Source organism: Danio rerio, chromosome 14, assembly GCF_049306965.1.
Source record: "Danio rerio strain Tuebingen ecotype United States chromosome 14, GRCz12tu, whole genome shotgun sequence".
Taxonomy (NCBI): Eukaryota; Metazoa; Chordata; class Actinopteri; order Cypriniformes; family Danionidae; genus Danio; species Danio rerio.
In genome coordinates, this window is record NC_133189.1 from 28,198,802 (window position 1) to 28,222,300 (window position 23,499).

Here is a 23,499-nt window from a genome sequence, read left to right on the forward strand (position 1 = left end):
GTACCTAGTTAACATCAACTTCAACTATTTTAGTTAATATTAACTACAAAAATTACATGCTTCAACAGTTTTTATTACTAACAATATCAAGAGTTACAGCCTATTTAAACTTATCTTAACTAGCCCAAACACAAAATGTTTAGAAACTAATGTTGTTATATATATATATATATATATATATATATATATATATATATATATATATATATATATATATATATATATATATATATATATATATATATATATAGTGTTACACAAAATTCACAGATTCATTATCAGTAAAACAATGTAGGCCTAATTTAAATGAGCGAGTAGGCTACAGTTGCAATTGAAACATTATTTTGGACTTCTATAGCCAGCCTCCAATTCCGTGTTCCCTCACACTACTCGTCCATTTCTCCGGCTGAATCTCAGTGACATTGAGGTGTAAGATGACACCTGTCGCCACACATCCAGTTTAGAGCTGTTCTCTCATTCGCCTGAACCTTTTTTCTGTCCATCTGTTCCTAGAAGACTACGAGGTATGTGAATATTTAACTGAATTTGAGTACAATGTTCAAGTTTATACCTAACTCGTTTTCGCCGTGAACGTGTTTCGTGTAGCCAGGTAGACGTGACGTCACGTGCTGACTCCGATCTTGATTTCAATGAAAACCTGCTTTTCACGTCTACACGATAGTGGCACAATTGCCATTGAAATGTAACCATAGGTAGGGTAAATACTAGTTAAATGCGCTAGGTGTTATGTCGTGTTTGTGTTTACAAAATGTTCGCTTCTTCTGCGTTCACACCTGTTTGTATAGTACAACAGCGAGATGAGCAGGTGTTGACGGAAGTAAATAGCTCGAGTCATTAGAAACAGCTTCACAATGGGAACCATCATCTAATAAGGGGTATTTGGGGCTGAAGTAGTTCAGAATGTGTTATCAATGGTTGTAAATGGTGTAATCTTGTGACAGGTGTGCCAGATGAGTTTATGTTCATGATTAAGTTCTGTGTAGGATGGAGGATCTGGCTGTTATGGAGCTGTTAGAGTGTCCTTTGTGTATGGAGCCATTGGACGTGTCTGCAAAGGTCCTGCCATGCCAGCACACGTTCTGTAAATCATGCCTTCAGCAGCAGGAGACATCACACCCTGATCAGTTGTGCTGCCCAGAGTGCAGAGCTGCTGTTCCTGGATCAGTGGAGGAGCTTCCCACTAACCCGCTGCTGCATAGACTCTTAGAGAGCCTTCACGAATGGGGTCCAGTGAGCACACCGAGGGACAGATCTGTCAGATATATGAGCTCTCCGGCTCAGGAGGACCATTGCAGCAGTTACACGCAAGATCTTCCCAAGCAGGAGCAGAACACGCAGAGGGTAAGAAATACAACATACTTTTGTTGCATTAGAGCATGTATAATCATTTGAAATGTGTAGGGGTTTTTATTTTGGACCTCATATTGGTGTTTTTTGATTCAGTCTTGCTTTGTGCTATAATTTATACTTGTTTGCTTTTCTTTTTGAGTAATTATAATCAAACTTGCTTTATCATTTTAACTCAAAATTTTGTAAAATGTGGACAAAACCAGCTACTTGGTTACGTTTTTTTAAAATTAAATTTTGAACCCAACTTTATCCCAAGAGTTTGTTTTGTCGATATAGTAGTGATCTAGATTAGTCATTATGCTTATAGTGCTAAATTTGCAAAACATGAATTTTCCAAAACTATGTCCCGTATGGATCTTGTTACCTTTTTGTGCCATATCAAACAGAGCATGTTAATTTTTCAGTTTGACAGTAATCCTGTGCATTTGATGAAATGTGTATTTATCAATATATCATTCAGTCAGGTTTTTGTGTTGTGTAAATAGGGAGGTCAGCTTTCCTTTCTGTGTGTTTGACACAATGTCCACTGAAACACTCTGGGCCTTGATTTAGTTTAAGTAGGTCGGTGGATTTGAGTTTCAGTTGGGGAAAAAAGCCATTGCATTTGCAGCACAAACAGTAGTGCTGTTTAAAACTTTGAGATGCTTTAATGCTCTGGGGAAACTTTCTCCACAACATGCATTACCATTCCATGCCTGTAATTTAGTAGGCATGCATTTGAAGTTCTAAAAGGAAATAGTATACCATTAAAGTGCTATTAGATGCTGTTATTTACGGTCCAAAAATCACATTTAGTTTTAAGTATATTTCAAATTTAGTCTATATATATATATATATATATATATATATATATATATATATATATATATACAGTACAGTATCGTATAAGATAAGTATTAAACATGTCAGCATTTTTCTCAGGAAAGCATATTTCGAAAGGTGCTGTTGACTTTCAACATGCCAATGACCTCAGCACTCTCAATTGGTTTTATAAAAGGAAAAAAAGCTCCATAGATGAGACCACCAGACTGTCAAGATTTAAAGACCATGTTGAAACAATGCATGTGACTTCATTCTCCATACAAAAGGTGTCATGAAGCTGTCGATATGAAAAAAAAACTTCTACAGAAAGTATTAAATGCAATTCACTAGGAACCTTGAGTCATTTCATTGTTATTATGCATATTTTTTTCAGATTTTTTCTGTTTGTTTGGATTGTCTGAGATTTTACTATAATCTCGGTCAATTTCATATCAGCAGCTTCTTTACAAATATATTTACCAGAAAAATCCTGATTTGTATATTTATTTATTTATTTGAAAACCACAGGAAATCATATACATTAAAAGATGTTTTAATACAACAATTTCTATACTACAATCGGGCAAAATCTAGCCATAATGCTACAGTAGTGTTTTAATTTACAGTTTTTGTCTTTGAAAAAAACATTTAATTAATTTTAATTTTAAATCTTTATTCTACATTTGTCCTTCAAACTATAAGGTTTCACTTTTAGCTAAACATTCCATATACTGCATAACTTTATATAATAGACTATGATCAAATATTATTTTATATGATTTAACAAGTACACTTTAGAATAAATACAGCAATGGAAAAAACACAAGACAGCTTGAAAATTCTCAGTTTTTCTCGATTTATGTTTATTTTATTTAAATTGACATTTCATACCAAAATTAAGTCATCAAATTTCAATATGTTTAATTTTTAGACAACACAACGCCAATGTTTTAGCTTCAGAAGAGTTAGGAAATGGGGGAATAACCCTGAATTTAATCAACTTTTCAAACTTAGAAATGTTATCAGACCTGTACAGAATTGTAACGTTTTATACAAATTTCCTTTGTCTCCTTTTTGCATTGTATTGGATCTTAATGTATTTAAAAGTGATGAAAAATGTACAAATGTAACAATAGTATGTCTTTAGAAGTGCATTACTTTATTTTATTTCTTGACTTCTTTATACTTTGCATTTGTTACAGGTTCAAGCCCAAGCATTATATGACTTCCAGGGTAATGCTCCAGGGGAGCTCACAATGAAGTCAGGTGACATCATTTATCTGCGGTGGAGAGTAGATGATAACTGGTATTATGGGGAAGGCAAAGACAGCAGAGGTTTGGTTCCAGTCAATGTGTTGCAGGTCTTGAGTGAACAGCCTCAGCCTCTAGCCCTCTGCAGAGCTCTTTATGACTTCAATGCTAACAATCTGGATCCAGAGGGCAGCAAGGAATGCTTAACCTTCTTCAAGGTTCATCTCTATACTTTACAGTCTTACCAATCTTGTTTGATTTATTCTGCTTTATTCATTGTCCTATCAATTCAATTGAATTCAATTCATGTTTGTATAAATATGGCTATTACAATGTAGATTGTGTCAAAGCAGGTTAACATAGAAGTTCTAGTAAACTGAAACTGTGTCAGTCCAGTTTTCACAGTTAAAGTTCAGTTTAGTTCATTTCAGTGTGGTTTAAATTTCACTGCTGCAAGTCCAAAGAGTTTAATTAGAGTTAAATCGGAGTTAGATATATTTACTGTGGCCATGAATGTATTTAGACACTTCAGCCATACTGAAAAATACATAAATGTGAGTGCACTAACATGATTTTGCACTAACAAATCATCAAACCATCTGTTAAAATGATGCTAAACTCTGCAAATTATTAGTTTGCAATGGCTTACCGATTTTACAGTCAGAAAGAGTTTGTAAAAGGAAAATTGTCATCGTTTACTCACCCATCTCTTATTTAAAACCTGTTTGGTAGTATGTTGATCACAAAAGAAGATATTTAATGAATGCTGAAAACTAGAAACCATTTGACTTTCATAATGATCCCAGTGGGTAATTTTTTTGTTAACAAAATATCTTCTTTATTGTTCAGCAGTAAAAAAGGATGCCGTAAGTACCAGGAACCCAGAGCAAATGTTCAGTAATAAAATAGCTAGAGTTAAAAAAATAAATAAATAAAATGGTTTGTGGAAAAAAAAATATATATATATATTTCATTATCTTGTCGGCTTAGTCCCTTTATTAATTCGGGGTTGCCACAGCGGAATGAACTGCCAACTTGTCAAGCAAGTTTTTATGCAGCGAATGCCCTTCCGGCCGCAACCCATCTCTGGGAAAAAATAAATAAAATATATATATATATATATATATATATATATATATATATATATAGTTCTATCTGGATCTCGAATCTGATTGGCTGATAGCCGTGATATATTTAAGTAATATCAGCATCCGTACAGCCTCTTTACCCTTTGTGTATTACTCCACCCAAATACAGCCAGCAACAAGCAGACACTACAGTTTGACAAATATTACTGCTGTTAGATAACCAAATATAATTTTGAGGCTTTTTTTAGTCGAGAATGTAGTTGTTTAGATTGCAACTATGCAGTTTATTTGCAACAATAGTGCCTAATTTAAAATATTTACAATTTCTGAGAGCTCGTCGGCGGCGGCTGATGTTTTGTATCCATAAGATGGCGCCAGAACCGCATAATAAGCCCTTGCTCATTGTGTTCTCTTGAGCGCAAATTAAAAAGCTGAAAAACGGAAGCTTTGTGGTTTTTAAGGTGGGTGGACCGAATAAAGTCAATAAGAGGCTGCGAATAAGAAGCTGGATTTAGCCTTGTCCCTCCTTATCGCAAACACAACAGCAGTCTGGTGAGAAATCTCTGTTGACGGATGGCATTTCAAGTAATTTCAGCCTTATAATCTTAAAATGTGAGCAAAATTCGCCGCTTCACATCACGCTATAGAAAATTATTCAAATACTAGCTCTAAAGTGACGTTGGTGAATTAGTAACGGCTTCTGTTGTCCTGACGTCAACTGCAGATGTGAATGAATGGTTAAAGTAGTTCCTAATACAAAAGGGTTTTAGACTCTCCGTGTTTGATTTTCTTTTTTATGTACAAGATTGTGCCGTCGAACTGTTGTAAAAACCCAATATCATACTCATAGCAGTGTGCTGTGGCTGTATATCAGCACTGGTGGGGTGCTAAGGCACTCGGCCACAACGCACGCCTCCCACCAGTGGTGATATACAGTTAGTGTGATATTGCTCATATATATATACAGTTGAAGTCAGAATTATTAGCCCCCCTGAATTATTAGAACCCCTGTTCATTTTTTTCCCCAATTTCTGTTCAACAGAAAGAAGATTTTTTTCAACACATTTCTAAACATACACTGTAAATTCTAACATGTTCAGTTTACTTAAAAAAAGTTTGGAAACCGATTGCCTTATTTTTGCAATATAAACTTACAAGGAAATCTTAAGTTAAGTTTAATTATTGCCTTGAAGTAAGAAAACTAAAACTTATAAAGTAAACTAACTGTTAAAAATTAAGTAAGTTTAATAGAAAATTCTAGTTACCATACTTGTCATTATTTAGTAATCTTACTTAGGGTTTTATAGTAAGATTACTTTAATAACTCTATTTAACTAATACTGTTCTACCATGTTCAGTTAACATCTTGAATGCTAGTAGTCTCAACATTGTTTTAATCCACCATTTTAAGTAATGTCAACTAAAGAAACTACGTGCAATCGGTTTCCACATTTTCTTCAATTAAACTGAACATAAAATATGTAGTTCAACCTACAAGTAATGACATTATACAGGTCTTAAATGTAAACATTTTATTTGACAAAATTAGCAGAATTTCACAATACACTTGTGATATTTTAGTATCACAATACACTTGTACACAATACAGTTTTGTAAAAACCTGTTGTAAAGTGCTGTAATATACTGTAAACAGCAATACAGACAAAAAATATAATAAACATGTTCAACCCTAAAACACAAGTTTTCAAAAAGGTTTGAAAATCTATCAAAAAAACTTTAAATACTTGACACTTGGAAAAAAGATACTTGAATTAGTGTAATTAAACATGCCATTGCACCAGCACCTTAAACATGGCAGCATATAGACACTCACAGAGGAACAGATATTAAGCTTTAAAGCTAATTTGTTAGACTGTGTAGTTTAGATTTTCCTACAGAAAATATCACATTAGTGTGGTCAAAAGTATTGAGTTTGGTATCAATCAATACTGAAATATTAAAAATATCCATTTTCCACCAGCATTTGATTGCTACTGAGCTCGTTCTTAAACACCATTGATTGGCCACTGTGTTCACATGCTCAACAGAAATGACTGTGATTGGCTGTGACTGTCATAGGTTTACCATTTTTCACTGAGTCCAAACAAAGTTACACAGACACTGAAGTGTTTCAAAGCCATGTCGATAGCTGATTTGTTTAGAAGCTAACATATAAGCTATCTGGTGATGAATCGACTGATCGACAGTGCTTTGAAGTTATCCAGTGTCTTTGTATCTTTGCACCTGGTGAACAGTGGTGAAGTGTGGTAAAAATAATGACCTTCAAAGCCAATCAGTCATATCTACTGAGCATGTGAACACAATGGCCAATCAGTTCTTGCAATGTTAGTGGGAAATGGATGGACTTTTTTTTTTATTCATTTCAGTACCGATTGGTACCAAACTCAATACCTTTGACAACCCTATAAATCACAATACACTTTTTTGGTAAAAAAAAAAAAAAAAGTGTTTTAAACACCAAAATGCTGCAGTCCTAAATGTAACACTGCAAACAGCAACATGTTAAAAAGCAACACTTTGTAATTAAACATGCCATTATACCTGAACCTTTAAACATAAAGCACAGCAGTATATAGGCACTCGCCGAATAAAACACATTATGCTTCCCTCCCAGCAAAAGCAACAAACGTTGAACAAATTCAAATGCATTGCTCAAAGTCTTTGGGTAGTCCGAATTCAGTGTGTAAATCAAAGCAAAAAAAGAGACATACTGCATGTGGCAAAGTCCATAACCACTTTTCCTTCCAGTATAAAGGCCCACATTGCAACCATAATGAGGTTCTTTAGACATCTTCACACACGACAGTCAGCAGGCCAACATCTTCTGCACTGAAGTCCGACTCTACAATTACATCCTATGAATAGAGAAAGAAAAATAAGTAAAGTTTGATATTCTAAATGGCACTAATAAAGCCTGTAGTGGCCAGGAGACCAAAAGCAGAGGTGAAAAAAATACAATTCCTTGTGCTTAATTTAGTAACACTTTAGTAGGAACCAATTACCCTATTAACTAGTTGCTTATTAGCATGACTATTTGTGTTTATAGTACATTTTACATTCAAATGCTTCTTATAAGAAGGCCTTGCTATGGTGCTCCTTCTTCAATGTAGACCAACACGATGGATTTGCCTGTACTGCTTCTACTAGGCTTGTCATGATAGTGGAATTTATTACCAATCCATATAGTAATTTTAAAAACATCCATTTCCTGCTAACATTTGAGCATTGTTGAGTGTCATTTCTGTTAAGCATGTGAACAGAATGGCAAAACAGTGCTGTTTAAAAATGTGCTCAAAAGTGCTTAAAATGTTAGCACGAAATTTGCTGCTTAAAATTGCAGCAGAGATTGGTACTAAATTCCAGTATCTTGAACATGATACTATTCTAAAGGAACAATAAATTTTTTTAATTAAAGAAACACTGTAATGTAATAAAACAAACTGCAGTAAAAGTACTTTTAAAACATTTTCAAGAAATTAAATGCAAATGTGTGAGAGACCAATTGGTGCTACATAATCAATATAAATATTTTGTAGGGAAAACTTAATAAATTGGGAACCGATTCATGAATGCATTTGGTTTTGCTAGATTAAAGCAGTAAGTCAAGTTTGCATTATTTAGCACACTTTTTAAAAATGTATTAATAACTATTTTTTAATAAGAAAATTGATGTTTTAGTATGGCTTTTAGAACAAGGGTGCAGCCATCTACAATCCCACAGCAGGTGACTTCACAGGGTTGGTTATAATACGGAGCATCTTAGACTTTGTGGCTTTTAACACTATCTTTTTACATCTTAATCCAGCAGGTTCTTTCAACTGAAATTATATTTCTCTCAACATATTACATAGGTATTACACTTATTAAGATTTTTTTTTCAAGCTAATCTTCCTCCTTTTCAAAACAAGTGTGTTTAAAAATTAAAGAAATGCATTCATTACTTCACTGGCCTATGAAGCTAACTGACCCTGTGACAGCACAAGCTGCTGTATTTGCAACATAGCAATGCTCTTGCTCCAAAGGCCATAATATAACATCCCTCTTACTTTTAAATACTTACATTAAATGCATTTGTTTTATTTTTATAAAATTGAAAATTTTTATTAATAAGTGAAGTAAACTGGAATGACTGCTTCATTTCCAGTCTAAGAAAGCAGAAACAATAATACTACTTACAAAACACATCCTGAAAATTTCTTTAGACTCATCCCTCTAAAGGACTGAAAGACCCAGGAGAACTGCTGCCAGATGACCTTGAAAAAGTAAAGACAGGTAGACATGCATTATAGCCCAATGAAAACATCAAATGCAATTTATTGCAATCAAATGCAAATTATGATTCAAAGATGATGTCACAAAAATACCTTTGAATTAACATGTTGAAAATTTCTTCTAGTTTTCTTCTGCAATTTTCTCCTGTTTTTTTTTTTATTTCAATCAAACGAGCAGTGTGTGTCCAATGCAGCGTAGAACTTGGATCTCACATTTCTTCCTGATATTCGATTGAATTCTGCAAAGATCCAATCAAAACATTATTAGTCATTAATAACATTCAAAAACACAAATTCACAAAATCACACAAAGTTTTGAAAAGAAAACAAACCTTCTGCAGCACTTGCATCAGCTGGTGTTTCCTCTATGACTTCCTTCTGGATGTCACTGTTGTGCACAAAAACGTAAAGTGTTATTGACATGGCTAAGCGAAATTCTAAAACAAAAAACAGAAATCAGAAACACATGCAATGATACAATGCAATGCCATTTAGCAACAGATGTTACACTTTAACATGACATAGTTAAATGTTCTTGAATAATAAAAGCTGCCAAATACTCCCGGCACCTGTCATCAAAAGCATGAGCTATACTTGTCACCAAACAGTAATAAACACAACCCCCGATTAAATATAATCATGGCATTGTTGCTGGTGTGCCTTACTTTTATGCGCATTAAAAGTGGAATAAATATTTGTCTCAATTGATGTCTTTAAAAGGACACTGAACTTTCTGACTAGGGTTGCACGGTTTACCGGTACTATGGTAGTATCGTGATACTATGGCTCCAAGATACTGGCGGTGCCACTGTAGTTTGTAAACGGTAGTATTGTCATTAACAGTCTGCCTACAATACATAATGCTGCATGTGAAAAAGTCACTAAAATACTTACACGATTCAGCAACAATAGATCATTGTATTTTAATAGTCTATGGAGCCTTCTAAGGTTGTAAAACTGTAGAATTTGCACCTTTTATAGTAGCCTATTGCATATTTTGTGATGGTTCATTTTGAATCGGAATTTGTTTATTTCTGTTCCTGTCAATATGATATAATAGCTACAACAACCGTGACAATCTATTAAAAAGAATGACTCATAAAGTGAAATTTTGAATTACTTTGGATTCTTATCCGATAATAAGTGTGTAAAAAGTATGATAGATGAAAAACCCAAAATAGCAACAGGAAACAATTTTTGACCACTTCATATAGCCTAGGTTTGTTGGAAAAATGCTCTTTTCTTTATGTATCTTTATTTTAATGTATTTTTTTTGCTGGAATGAATACATTTTAGGTGAAAAGATGTGCAAATACTTTTTTCAACAATAAGGGAATTATTTAAATTCAAGTAGGCCTATATTAACATATACAATATATTATTTCTGACATTTTTTTTTATTTCATGGATTTAAGTTATGAATTACAGTATTGCAATACTACTTGGTATCACCATACTTCAGCTGGTATAGTATTGTAACATAAATTAATGGTATCACAACACAACAACCCTATTTCTAACTAGTCCTCAGATGATTATTCAAATGGACAAAATATTCGGACTATTCTTGATCATGCAGTTCTTTGCTGAGAATTTTGTTAAATGTACTTTTAATGCATTAAACGATTTAAAATTACCCTGACACTCAGTATGGAGACAAGGTAACGTAAATAGAACAATTCATGAATATGTTCTATGGCTTGTGCGGTATTGTTCAAAAAGTTTTCTTTGATGTGTAAGTGCAAAACTTACATTTCCACTGCATATCAGCTCACAAACTGGTAGTCTGAAATAAAAAATAAATAAAGGGTATAATTATATTACAAACCAAATATGCCACTCACAATACTCTAATGGTGTGCTACATTTTAAACAACCTTGTAATTGTTCAAATTTATTTGCCCTAAATTGTTAAAAATTAGTTAAACCTTCTTTAAAAATGCAAACTAACAGGTTTGGCAAAGCCTGTTTCTTTACAGAAAGTTTGCTTATAACAAAGGCTTGTTGATGCCTTTGTGTGATATTGAGCAAAGAAAGGGATGTTTCTGTGCTTGGTTGTACGAGTTATACCACTTCATCATTAACGTTATCCATCACACATATTCAGTCGCGTCTGGTCAGATTTATTTGTCATTACAGCAATACAAAACACTCAATAACGTAACGGCAACACTGGAATAAACCTTCAAAACGGCATAAAGAAAAGACAAATAGCATATAAAACAAATAAATGAGTTAATTAAATATCTCTCGCATTTTCATAAGTTTAACTTTAAGTTTCATAGGGATTGTTAGCATAAGCACACTTTAGCATCATGTGTAAATATGTATCTGCCTCATACAGTGACACGAATCGTAATCGCATCGAAATCCTAAATTACCTACGACACTCACGGGTCCATTTTGAGCTGAAACTGCTTTATAATGTTCTAAAAGCCTCGGCGGGTTAAAACTGCTGCTGCCCCGGCGATCATGGAGAAAAAAACGACTGGTCTGGTCATGAGCCGCTCGCTGACGCCGGACCGAATCACAGCTGATCTCCTCACCTGCTTCCTGCAGGTGATCTCATAAAAGTAAATCTTAAAAAAAAAAAACACGCATATTTTCGTCACAACAAGCGCCACTAAAGTTCAGCGATAACTAACGTTACTGTATTTGTAATGCGGATAAATAGGTTCCGTTTTCTTTTTTAAAAATGTAGACCTACAGCTATGTGTTAACTTTACATCTATTTGAACGGATCATTGCGCGCGCTCTTGCTCTCTCAGTGCATCATTTAAAATGGCGCGGCCCGCTCTTTTAGAGCATAACGCCCACTTTACAAATTACTACTAACTTTACAAATTATTAATAGTTATTAGAAAGGACTAAGCAGCTAAAAATAGCTTATCTAGTAAAGTAGACAGTATTGCAAATAACGTGCAGTGGTCAAAACGTTTAGTCACAACATCATGGGCTATTAATTAGTTCACAAAACAGCAAACAATTTCACAAAGTGCAGGAAATAAACAGATTACTGATACTATACAAATAAAATCAAAGTAGTAATTAAAACGAAAAGTTTACCTTGATTTACAGCAGTACATCTTCTCAATATGAAATCCTGTCCTTCAATGGCGGTGCTGGGTGGCGGTTGGTTGTGACTCGGGATGGGGGATGGGAAATCACCACCCAGTACGCATGCGTAACAGCATGGCTTAGCCCTTATAAGCAATTTTACTCAAATTACATTAGTTATGGGAACTTTATACCTTACTATGTCAGCAACACTAATGAATTTCTAGTAAACTCAACAATTAGCTTAAAATTAAGTAAACACACTAGAATTTTGATAGTAAGGAATACTATTCGCATTTACAGTGTAATAGTTTTAATAACTTATTTCTAATAACTGATTTATTTTATCTTTGCTATGATGACAGTAAATAATATGTTTTTAAATATTTTTCAAGGCACCTCTATACAGCTTAATGTGACTTTTAAAGGCTTAACTAGGTTATTTAGGTGAACTAGGCAGGTTAGGGTAATTAGGCAAGTTATTGTATAATGATGGTTTAATAATGGAGACTAAAGTTAGTTTAAAGGGGCTAATAATTTTGTCATTAAAATGGTGTTTAAAAAATTAAAAACTGCTTTTATTCTAGCCGAAATAAAACAAATAAGGCTTTCTCATTCTCAAAAAACATTATCACACATGCTGTGAAAATTACCTTGCTTATGGAACGGTGGTCTACCTACCCATTGGATTTTGCTAGTAAGATAAACGTCATCAAAACAAACATATTACCTAGATTACTATACCTATTTCAAGCCCTGCCAATAGAGATACCTAAACATCAGTTTACAATCTGGAACAAACTTATTTCCAGGTTTATTTGGGATGGAAAGAAGCCTAGAATAAGATACACAACACTCCAGTTGTCCAAGCAAAAAGGAGGAATGGCCCTGCCGAATCTCAAAGATTATTTTTACGCAGCTCAGTTCCGTCCACTTTTTCTTTGGTGTAACAACAATTATTTTGCCAGATGGAAAGAAATTGAGACATATACGGAGGGTTATCAGATTCAGTCAATTCTTGGAGAAAAAGAAATCCCTTCGGTAGTCAAAAGTCAATTGGATTCAATAACCTCTGGAGCAGTGGAGTTTTGGTTTGAGTTTGCTAGACAATTTAAATTAAGCAAAGACCAAAAAGTTCTTCGATGGATAGCCTTTGACACTCAATTTAAACCAGGTGAAAGCGACGCCACATTTAAGCAATGGGCAACAAAAGGCATTAGTGCAATATGTACAGTATTGGAAAACAAGGACTTATTTAGGTTTATACAATTCAGAGATTATTTTTACAGAGAAATAAAAATGGAAACGTCACACGAAATTAGTCCAGTTGTAAAGATTATGATGAATGCTTACAAATCAGATAGTAAATGTGCAAAAATAATCTCTAGTTTTTACGTAAGTATTATGGAAAGTAAGACCAACTCAACATTATACCTTAAATCAAGGTGGGAAAAAGAATTGAATGTAGAAATTCTACCAGAGGTATGGTTAGATATGTGCGAAATTCAACATTCCTCCACAAGCTCACAACAACTGAGGGTATTCAATTGGAAGAATTTGGTACGATTCTTTATAACACCTAAAATCAGCAGTAAAGCTTCTTCTACACCCCAGCAATGTTGGAGAGAATGTGGCTGCTTAGAAGCACACCATACACACATTTTTTGGGGATGCGAAAAACTGAAGCCATTTTGGAATGATGTGCACTTAACCTTAACAAAGGTGCTTGGGTATGAGATTCCATTTACATGCATTGTCCTGTACTTGGGTCATATTTCACTGGTTACACTTCAGGAGGATCGATACCTGGTAAAAATACTCCTTACAGCAGCCAGGAAAACCATAACCAGAAGCTGGTATAAGCCTGATTCACCTAAACAACAACAATGGCTTGATGTAATTCAGGAAATAAGGACATTGGAACATATGACTGGTGTGTTACGTTTGAAGGTGGACTTGTATGCCAAAAGATGGCAAAAATGGATAATTTACATTGACAAATCATTAGGGACTGGCTCTCAGACTGTACTCGCTTAAGTTTCAGACATATAAGTCAACTGTGCCTATTCTTATGTACCCAATTGCCTTCTTTTTTGTATAAACCATGTTTTTTTTTTTTTTTTTTTTTTTTTTTTTTTTTTTTTTTTTTTTTTTTTTACTTATTTATTTTTCTACAGTATTCTCAACACAGGCTCTGTTTCTATCTTATTTTATTTATTTATCTATTATTGTTTTGTTGTTGTTGTTTTTTTTTTTGTTCTAGTTATTTGCTTGTTATTGAAATGGCTTGTCATATCTGACTCAAATTAGCCTTTTCTACTATTTGTAAAATTGCATTTGATTGTAATCAATTATGACCTACTAAAAAATCAATAAAAATTAAAGTTATAAAAAAGAAAATTACCTTGCTCTGTTAAATATAATATGGCAAATATTTAAAAAAGCAACAAAAATTCGAAGGGGGGGCTAATAATTCTGACTTCAACTGTATATATATATATATATATATATATATATATATATATATATATATATATATATATATATATATATATATATATATATATATATACACACATCATTTCTTTAAAGGGATACTTCACCCAGAAGTTAAATTGACTTACCTACAAGTGGTTCCAAAACCCCCTTTATGAGTATCTTTGCTCTGTTGAACACAAAAGAAGATATTTTGAAGAATGCTAGAAACCTTTTATCATTGACTTTCATAGTAGGAAGGTTTGTGTCAAATGAAATGTGAGTAAATGATGACAGACCTGTCGGTTTTAGGTGTACTATCCCTTTAAGAAGTAAACCCACTTGCTTTAATAACATTCATAAATGTATATGTGTGACTGAAGTGTCTGATGCATTTTGAGACTATTGTACTTTTGGACACAAGTACTGTATATTGGGTATTATGTTATTTATAATGTGGTAGCTTGGAGGCAAATACATTTTCTTTTCTTTTGGCTCTTTAATGCATCAGTATTGTCAGTCACACTGCAGGACTTGAATTATATAACGGTTTTGTCTCAGGCACAGCATCCATTAAAGGACATTTTCCTGGAGTGCTTTTTTTTCTCTTCTGAGAGCAGATGGTCCAAATGGGTTTGGAGCTGAGTTAAGGGTGTAATGGGCCTCCAGCTCAGAGTGATTCAAGCCAAGTAAACATCTTCAGGGGCGCCAGTGTACCCTCAGCTGCATAACACATGGCTATCTCTGTTTGCCCCCACAGGGAGACAGCATTACTCTCCTTAAACAAGTCAATGAAAATTGGGTGGAAGGTAAACTCGGAGACAAAGTTGGGATTTTTCCTTTGCAACTCACAGAGGTAAGACAACAGGTTTTAATTTTGGTCACAATTATATGAAGTTTAATTAGTTAATGTATTAACCAGCCTGATCTCACGAGAAAACGTAACTATTTTACTTTTTGCTAGTTTAGTGACTAATTAGTACAAATTTGTACAAGTTCAGTCATACGAAAATGTATAATTTTTAAAATTAGGCATGGCACCCAACCCCACCCCTAAACCCAATCCTCATTGTGGGATAAGCAAATCGTACTAAATTGTACGAATGAAATTGTACGAATTTATACGATCATGTTGGTATTTATTAACATGAACTAACTGAGCAATGTTTGTACTGAATTTATTTATCATATTTGAACATTTACAAATGCATTGTTACTATCCATATTCATGCTTGGTAGCATTGAGTTAACATGAACTAATATGGAACAACTCTGTGTTTTTTTAACTAACAAACAACAACTAACACTAGCACTAAAATATTGTAATAAATGTGTTCTTCATGCCAGTATTTAATTTTTATATAAAAAATATGTCAATTATTTAACCTCAAAAAGTAGTACTAAAAAAAAAAGGATTTTGCTTTTCCCCCTGTTTTTAAATGTGAAAATACAAAAGAAAATTGCTTAATAATAATCACAATTAAACAGTACAACAGTATTCATTCAGTATTTGCATTTATCTGTTTTGTACTTTTAAATCTGATTTACAATTTAAGCAGGGGCTTTCAAACTTTTTATTACATTACATTACATTACATTACATTATATTATATTATAATATATTATATTATATTATATTATATTATGTTACGTTACGTTACGTTATATTATATTATATTATATTATATTATATTATATTATATTATATTATATTATATTATATTATATTATATTATATTATATTATATCGATTTATTTAATGGTTTGTTGGCTGGAGCTTTAAAAGCCACTGTAAGCAAATTAAAGTTGGTGCAAAATTTAACTGTTAGAATTCTATGTGCCCAGTACAATGGGGCACATTACATTTTTCATGAAAAAATTGCCCCGGCTTCCTTTTAGTATTGATTTAAAAAGTCTTTTGCCTACTCATGCAGTAAGGCCTTGAATGTGATGGCTTCTCAATATTGCTCTACTGTATGCTATTCATAAGCTGATCTTTTTAACTGTTTGGTCAACTCTGCTAAAATCTACGACCTTCTCTTCATTGGCTCCTAAAATGTGCAATTCTCTGCCATTTGAAAAAAGGAATGTGGAATCCCTGTGTTTGTTTTAAATCATCCCTTTAAAACAAACCTTTAGGGTAGCTTTTATTATGTTGGCTTTCTATGTTTTTTTTTATTTTTTTTTTTACTATTCTTGTTGCTTGATTTGTTTGTATACATTTAGATTTAAATTTTCATGCAAAGTTAGAGATGCTACTTTTAAAGTGGTATATAAAATAACGTTTTTATTAAATCCTTATTAGGATTATATTTTGTGTGAAGTGAAGCACCGCACTTTAATTTTGAAATCTGATTACTCACACATTATTTTTATATTACTGCATTAACATTCTTTATTTGAATGCTTACAGTACATTGAAAGCCAGTATACAGATAATTTCTTATCATTGCCTATGCATTTTACCACACTCCACTCAATAGACAAATCACACAAAACATCTCAGAAATTTAACTTCATCTCACTCTAATAAAAAATAGTGTTACCTGTACTGTATATACAATAGGGCATAGGTCTCAAACTCAATTCCTGGAGGGCTGCAGCTAATCAAACACAGTTGATCTAACTAATCAAGGTGTTCAAGACTACTAGAGACTATTAAGCAGGTGTGAGTTGGAGCTGGTTGGAGCTAAACTACAGTATGTAGAGCTGCAGCCCTCTAGGAATAGAGTTTGGGACATCTGCCATAGAAACAACAGTAACACAAGTAAACAATGAAGAGTGCTGTTAAATGCAGCATTCATTAGAAGCTAATTTACTTTACATTTAACTGTTTAGTTGTTTAAATGTTATTTTTCACAAGAGGGATATTTTAATGCTTTTTTATTTTAAAATATTTTTTACAAAAGGAAGTTTGAGATCAGACAGCATTTGGCAGACCTCCTGCAGTGCCCCCACAGAACCCCTGTTGAAGACCACTAATTAAAAAAATAATAATTAATGAGAATATCAGGACCTCTGAGGATAGGATGTTTTATTTAATTGCCTTGAAAATAATGTCACCGCCTCAAAACATAGTGGTCTTAAATAGACTCGAGCAAAAATACACGGTCAAAAGTTTGGGGTCAGCAGGATTTTTAAATGTTTTAAAATAAGCTGATCCTCCTCACCAAGACGTTTTGAGCACACAAATCTTTCTCAGACAGTGTACATGGCAATAAGTTGCTCCTATTTGTGCACATCCAGATCACATGATTTCCCATATTATCTCACAAAAAGAAAAATAGTAAAAAATACACAATTATAAATTCTACAGCTTAGATATACAGAAACAAACCCCATATTACATCACAAAATAAAGAAAACAGAACAGAATATAGCAATGAAATACAACAAAATATACAACAAAATATAGCCAAAAGACCTTTACCCAAACACCTAATTAAACATTAAAGAATTATTAAAGAAAAGACGAATATCACTCCTCATTTATACCTCTTGGAGACAATGTATCTAGAGGGAAAGTCCTATAAAGGTCCTAAAAAGGCTTTACGTTGTAACAGCGATTTATTAAAATCTCCCTATCAAAAATACAGTACAATTAGTTAAATTGTAAAATGTCATTGCACTATAAAATAACTATAAATAAGTAGTTTACTAATTAATTTAATTTATTTATTCCAGTGATTTTAAAGATGAATTTTCAGCTTCATTACACCAGTCTTCTGAGTCGCATGATCCTTCAGAAATCACTCTAATGTTATTTAGAATAATAATAATAATAATAATAATAATAATAATAATAATAAAAAAATAATAATAATAATTATTATTATTATTATTATTAGTAGTAGTAGTAGTAGTAGTAGTATTAATAGTAATAAAAGCAACAATGACTGGAGTAATAACTTCATTTGAAAATACATACAGTAAGTAATAAATATTTAATAAATAAGTATTTAGTAATTTAACAATTATTTTTACATGTAATAAATTCCGGCTTGATTCATTCATTCATTTATTTTTTTTTTTCGGCTTAGTCCCATTATTAATCTGGGGTCACCATAGTGAAATGAACCGCCAATTTATCCAGCATGTGTTTTACACAGCAGATGCCTTTTCAGCTGCAACCCATCACTGGGAAACATCCATACACACTCATTCACACACATACACTACAGACAATTTAGCACACCCAATTCACCTATACCGCATGTTTTTGAACTGTGTGAGAAAGTATGGGGAGACCATACAAACTTTACACAGAAATGCCAATTGACCCAGCCGAGGCTTCAGCCAGCGACATTCTTGCTGTGAGGCCATTGTGCTACCCACTGCGCTGACATGCCGCCTTGATGAACAGAACAATGTTCTTTTAAAATAACCTGGGTTGTTGACATTTTGCTCTTCCAAAGCAATTATGCAATAATAATTTAAAGCGATATCACTCGTAAATCACACTTATGCTTCATGATGTAAAATCTTCATCACCATTCGTCAGTCTTCTGTTTAGTGTCATGATTAAATTCAGAACAATAGGCCCTCGTCTCTTTGACTTCTGCCTTTGGTAGCTACTCAGGGAGCGTGATAACAGGCTTTCAGACGAGGTTAGTGAGCTTCCTATCTCTGACGCCGCAATCCTGTGACTGGCATGTGCATTCGCTGCTCCACTGAACTCCATGTGCTGCTGGATAATTAAGCTCCTGATAGGAATGCTTTCCATTATCCACGCGCTGGATTATATCTGAGGTTAGTCTGATTAAACAGCCAGCCTCCCTCGCAGCGCCACTCGGGCATCTCAGCGGTGACCAGTCAGGCGTGAAGGCACAGTAATGCTTTCTTTTACTTTGGTGGCAGAGCAGCACATCATGGGAAAAGGGAGGGGGAACGTCACTCCTGCCCACATGTGCTGCACCAGTCCATCTCAACGCCGCGCTCCTTACATCCACACTCTCAGGAACTTTAAGACGACTAATAGCTTGAGAATAGCACGCTTCTTACTGGCAAACTCTGAGGCGCAGCAGGTAATGTGGCTGACGCAGATGAAAGCCAGCATGCCTTCATTGTGCTTCTCTTTTAACCCATTTTGTGTTTTCCTGCTGTAGCCAAATCCGGCGGCATACGAGCTTCTGGAAAAGCATAAAAGGAGGGACTCAGTGGAAGCGCAGCCAAGGAGCAGCGTTAGGGTCAACGCAGATGCTTGCATCCACAGGCGGCTCACTGGTCCATCTCAGAAGTCATCCAGGCCTTCAAATGTCAATCTCTTGAACAGCCTAAACTGTCCTCCCCTCAGCCTGAGCCAGCAGCCTCCTCACATCAGCTCCAGCGCACAGCCATCCTACAGCAAGACGCCACAACTCGCCACATTTAACAGACCGCGTCTGAGGAGCTCTCGCAGAAACTTGCCTAAGGTGAGCAGAGCATTTGTGTTTTCATGATCACTTTTGTTTGGAGGAATGACGATTGGCTGTTCATTTGGTTACAGACATGTGATTAGTTAGCCATGCATGTCAGTGCGTTGTGCTTTAGCTATATTGGAAGCATATTAAGGATGGTAAATCATGAGCGTGACATGCACTTTGGATGCCTTACGTATGAACAAGAGAGCCGATTGCTTAGAGATTCTAGTTTTTAATGTTTATTTTGTCTGTGATTTGTGATAATCATAATGTGCTCATACAAATGCGTCCATTTGAATCTCAAATAGTAATGGCAGTGATGTAAATTAGACATTTGTTAGTCACACAATGACGTGGAATCACTTATCTTATATCTAATAAGTGTAATTTTCATCCACAAAATGGTTAAATATATTTCTCTCTCTTCTGCAAACATTAGATGTTTTTTTCCTGTATGAGAGGAAGCAAGCTAAAAATGCTTCATTCTCTGTTGCTGCTTTACAAGCTCATGACTCATATAGAGTTACATAAGACTTTCCTCTTATCTGCTTGAAAGGCTCATTCCTCTGCACTGAGCAGCGACTCTCTCTCTCTTTCTCTCTCCTCCTCCTGCCATCAGCTGTTGTCATTAATAGAAGGCGAGGAGAGCATCACTTCATGGGGAAACGAGTCACTCTGACTCCTATTTTGACCTGCCCTGGGGTCAGTTAACACTGGATTTTTTTTGGTGTAATACGTGTTTGTTTTTTTCTTTAGGTTGTGCAACAATGCGTGAAGTCATAGGAAACATGCCCACTGTTTCTGACTCAGCAGTGTCCTTCCAACGCGAAAGAAAACATTTAAAGCAATAGTCCCCCCTCCTTAAAAAATAAATAATGCCATTATTTACTTATCATCAGTGCAAACCCATCTTGAGCTTCACATGAAACGCAAAACAAGATATATTGTAGAATTTCTTGGCTGCTCTATTTCGAAGTGTCTTTAAATGCATAGTACACACTGTAATCACAAATAAGTTGGGAAAACTGAAATAAATGTAGGGTAATCAGTTACGTCAATTTATTTAAGGTATGAAATTTTCAGTTTTAAGTAAATAGAAACATAAAGTTTTGAGTTTGTTGTACTCATGCAAGGTACTTTCTTCAAACTTAAAATACCCAAGTTACCTGCTCATACATTTTAATAGCAATTAACTTAATTTTTGTTATTTCTCCCAAACTTAAATACTGAGTCCAACAACTCATACATTTTGATAGATATGAAATTTTAATAAAAAAATTGACACAAATGAAATTAGCCAAAATTTTTAAATTTTACATCTGCCGATTTCAACTTTTTTTGGTCACAAACAGTCTGTTAGATTTTAAAGTAACATATTACACTAATTCTTTTTAACAGTAACTTTGAAGTTTGTTAGCAACAAGTGGGCCTAAACGAGTTTTCTGTTATGCAACACATTCAAACAATTCTGACCAACTCTACAATACATTTACCTGTTACTGTGTGGTTATATAGAATAAAAAAATTTATTTAGGATTTCTTGGATTTTAAATATTGTACTTACTGTAGTGTGAAGCAAGGCCGATCCACCATCCTGGGAAAAGTAAATGAGGCATGATATCATACTTGAATCTGGATGAATTTAGACGCAAAATCACTTGACTAAAATATTCTGAGTTAATGAAACTTTAAAAAAGACACTTTGTCTAAATTAAAACGGCAAAATTGTTCAGCATACTTGAAAGGTTTTATTTTTACAAACTCAAAAAATAAGAAAAAGTTCTTAATACTCGTCAAGCTTAATAGGATAAACTAATTGTAATTATTTAAGTAATAGAACTCAGTTGGATTAATTAGTTACAGCATTAGGGTTTACAGTGCACCCAAAAATGACAATTTTGTCGTCATTTACTCATCCTCCACTTGTTCAACTGGGTGTCTCTCTTCTGTTGAACACAAAGTAAAAAAAAACTTCAATACTAAATTGCTTTCTTAGATGTCAATGCCCTCATTCTTTGAAAGCATTCTTCAGAATATGTTATGTTTGTTCAACAGAAGAGAGAAATATTTAAAAGTTTAGAACCACTGTGTGGGAGTAAATGTTGAGGAAATTTTCCTTTTTAGATAAAGTATCCTATTAAAATAAGGCATTTCACTTTATGGCCATCTTTGAAACTATTTCAGTCCTTCAAGTGGATCTCACCTCTCTTTGAATGTAAAAAAAAAAAATTATATTATTCAAATTGTTCACCAAGCTTTGGATTAAATTGGAAATTAAAAGCATTTTAAATGTAATCTGACAACATAAAGTTTCCTCATTATGTTTAGAGAGAAAAAAAAAAGCTTGTATTTCAGTTAGGCATGAGACGATAACTGTTTTCAAGATATACCACAGTTTTGGAAAAGTCAAGGTTTTAAACCCCCCCAAATTTTTTTGCTATACTGTTCTTAAAGTATGTGTAAAATTGTTTTATTTATGTTTTTTAACAACAGTTTCTCCAGCAGAAAAGATATCTCCAAACATGCTTTTTAAATTGTCATTAAAAACTGTTTTTGAAACAAATGAGGCAGCAGAAGTCGATAAGTCATCAGAATTATTTAGCCTGACTTGTTTACTGTTCCAAAATATGTTAAAAGTTTCTCAAAGTTAAATAGATTGTGTTAAAAAAAACCCAGATATTTAAAAAGAGTATATTTTACAGCAGTAATCACAATACGTCAAACCGTGATATTTTTATCCAAGGATATCATACCATCAGAATCTTTTACCGACCCATGCCTAATTTCAGTGCAGTTTTAAATGGAACACTTTTTTTCTGTTATAGCAGATGCTTTTTAGTAGTTATTAAGTTACCAGTCAGCCATCGGTTCATTTCTGTAGTAGGTGGCACTATTTCACAATTTATGTCATTTGAGTAAACTATCTTTGTTTTTTTCATACAGATGAAATAAATTAAAACATGTGCTGTACCATCAATGGTTTAGCCAGGACTGTAATGCAAGATCTATTGTCGGCAATTGAATGAAGTGTGAAACACAGGCCACACATCAGTCATTATTAAAATCAATTCAAGCGAATAAACACTGAGAATTTGTGACCTCCTTGAACCAGCTGCAAAATCAGCTAAATTTAAAATTCAAATCACATGGATTTAACCTTACGAAACTTCGCATAAAAGTGAATCCAGTTTCACAGATGATTAGAGGCTATTTAATATGCTGAGAGATTTGAAATGTATCTGTTTTATAAAATCTGTTCTTAATGTAACAGTTTTTGATGGGGTACTCTTAAATATGGCAAGCTACAGTATCTATGGTCTTACTTTAAATTAATCCCAGTACCGCAGGGTTAAGGTTCAGGTAACGGCTGTCCAATGTCCCACTTTGAAGTTAAAGTTGTAAATAATAAAACCAAGCTATTCAATATTATGTGTGAAGTTAGGTCTTCTGTTTTTGGTCATTTAACGGAGCAATTTTCTCATCAAGTACACTCTTTAAAATTACATATTTTTAAATTGCCATTGATAGTTCTGTCAATAATCTATAGACATCTATAGAAACTTTTCATTGGACAGAATTGTCCTAATGGTGGACCAATCTTCTGTAGATCATTAAAATTTGGAACTAACATTTATTTCATTGGCATCACTGTGACTATTCCTTTTTATTTAGCTCAATTTTATTTTATTTTATATTTAAAAAGGCAGCATACATTCTAGTAATCAGTCACCAGTGAGAATTTAAATTTGACACAATCTTACATAA

The 23,499-nt window shown here is 33.7% G+C and overlaps 1 protein-coding gene and 1 long non-coding RNA gene across 11 annotated transcripts in view; one reads left to right on the plus strand and one right to left on the minus strand.

The window, feature by feature from the left end:
* Positions 1–23,499, plus strand: part of sh3rf2 (SH3 domain containing ring finger 2) — a 95,368-nt gene that overhangs the window by 56,164 nt on the left and 15,705 nt on the right. For 3 of the 7 annotated variants that reach the window (XM_073921827.1, XM_068213335.2, XM_073921828.1), the window contains 4 exons: positions 1,005–1,362; positions 3,375–3,641; positions 15,096–15,191; positions 19,441–19,746. In XM_073921827.1, coding sequence (XP_073777928.1) covers positions 1,006–1,362; positions 3,375–3,641; positions 15,096–15,191; positions 19,441–19,746 — 1,026 coding nt within the window. In that variant the 5' untranslated portion in view covers position 1,005. Of the gene's footprint in view, positions 1–373; positions 525–595; positions 897–1,004; positions 1,363–3,374; positions 3,642–15,095; positions 15,192–18,374; positions 19,360–19,440; positions 19,747–23,499 lie in introns of those variants that run through there. The other 4 variants (XM_021481154.3, XM_073921826.1, XM_073921825.1 and 1 more) reach the window with 4 other exon arrangements.
* On the minus strand, positions 6,029–11,918 carry LOC137487587 (uncharacterized). Of its 4 annotated transcripts, none has more exons than XR_012389739.1 (7): positions 11,870–11,918; positions 11,198–11,382; positions 10,556–10,589; positions 9,136–9,191; positions 8,897–9,042; positions 8,709–8,785; positions 6,029–7,387 (listed from the first exon to the last, which is right to left on the minus strand). It is a non-coding gene; the product is annotated as an uncharacterized lncRNA (long non-coding RNA). The 4 variants fall into 4 exon arrangements; XR_012389740.1 differs by having other exon boundaries at positions 11,185–11,382; XR_011006209.2 differs by lacking the exon at positions 11,198–11,382.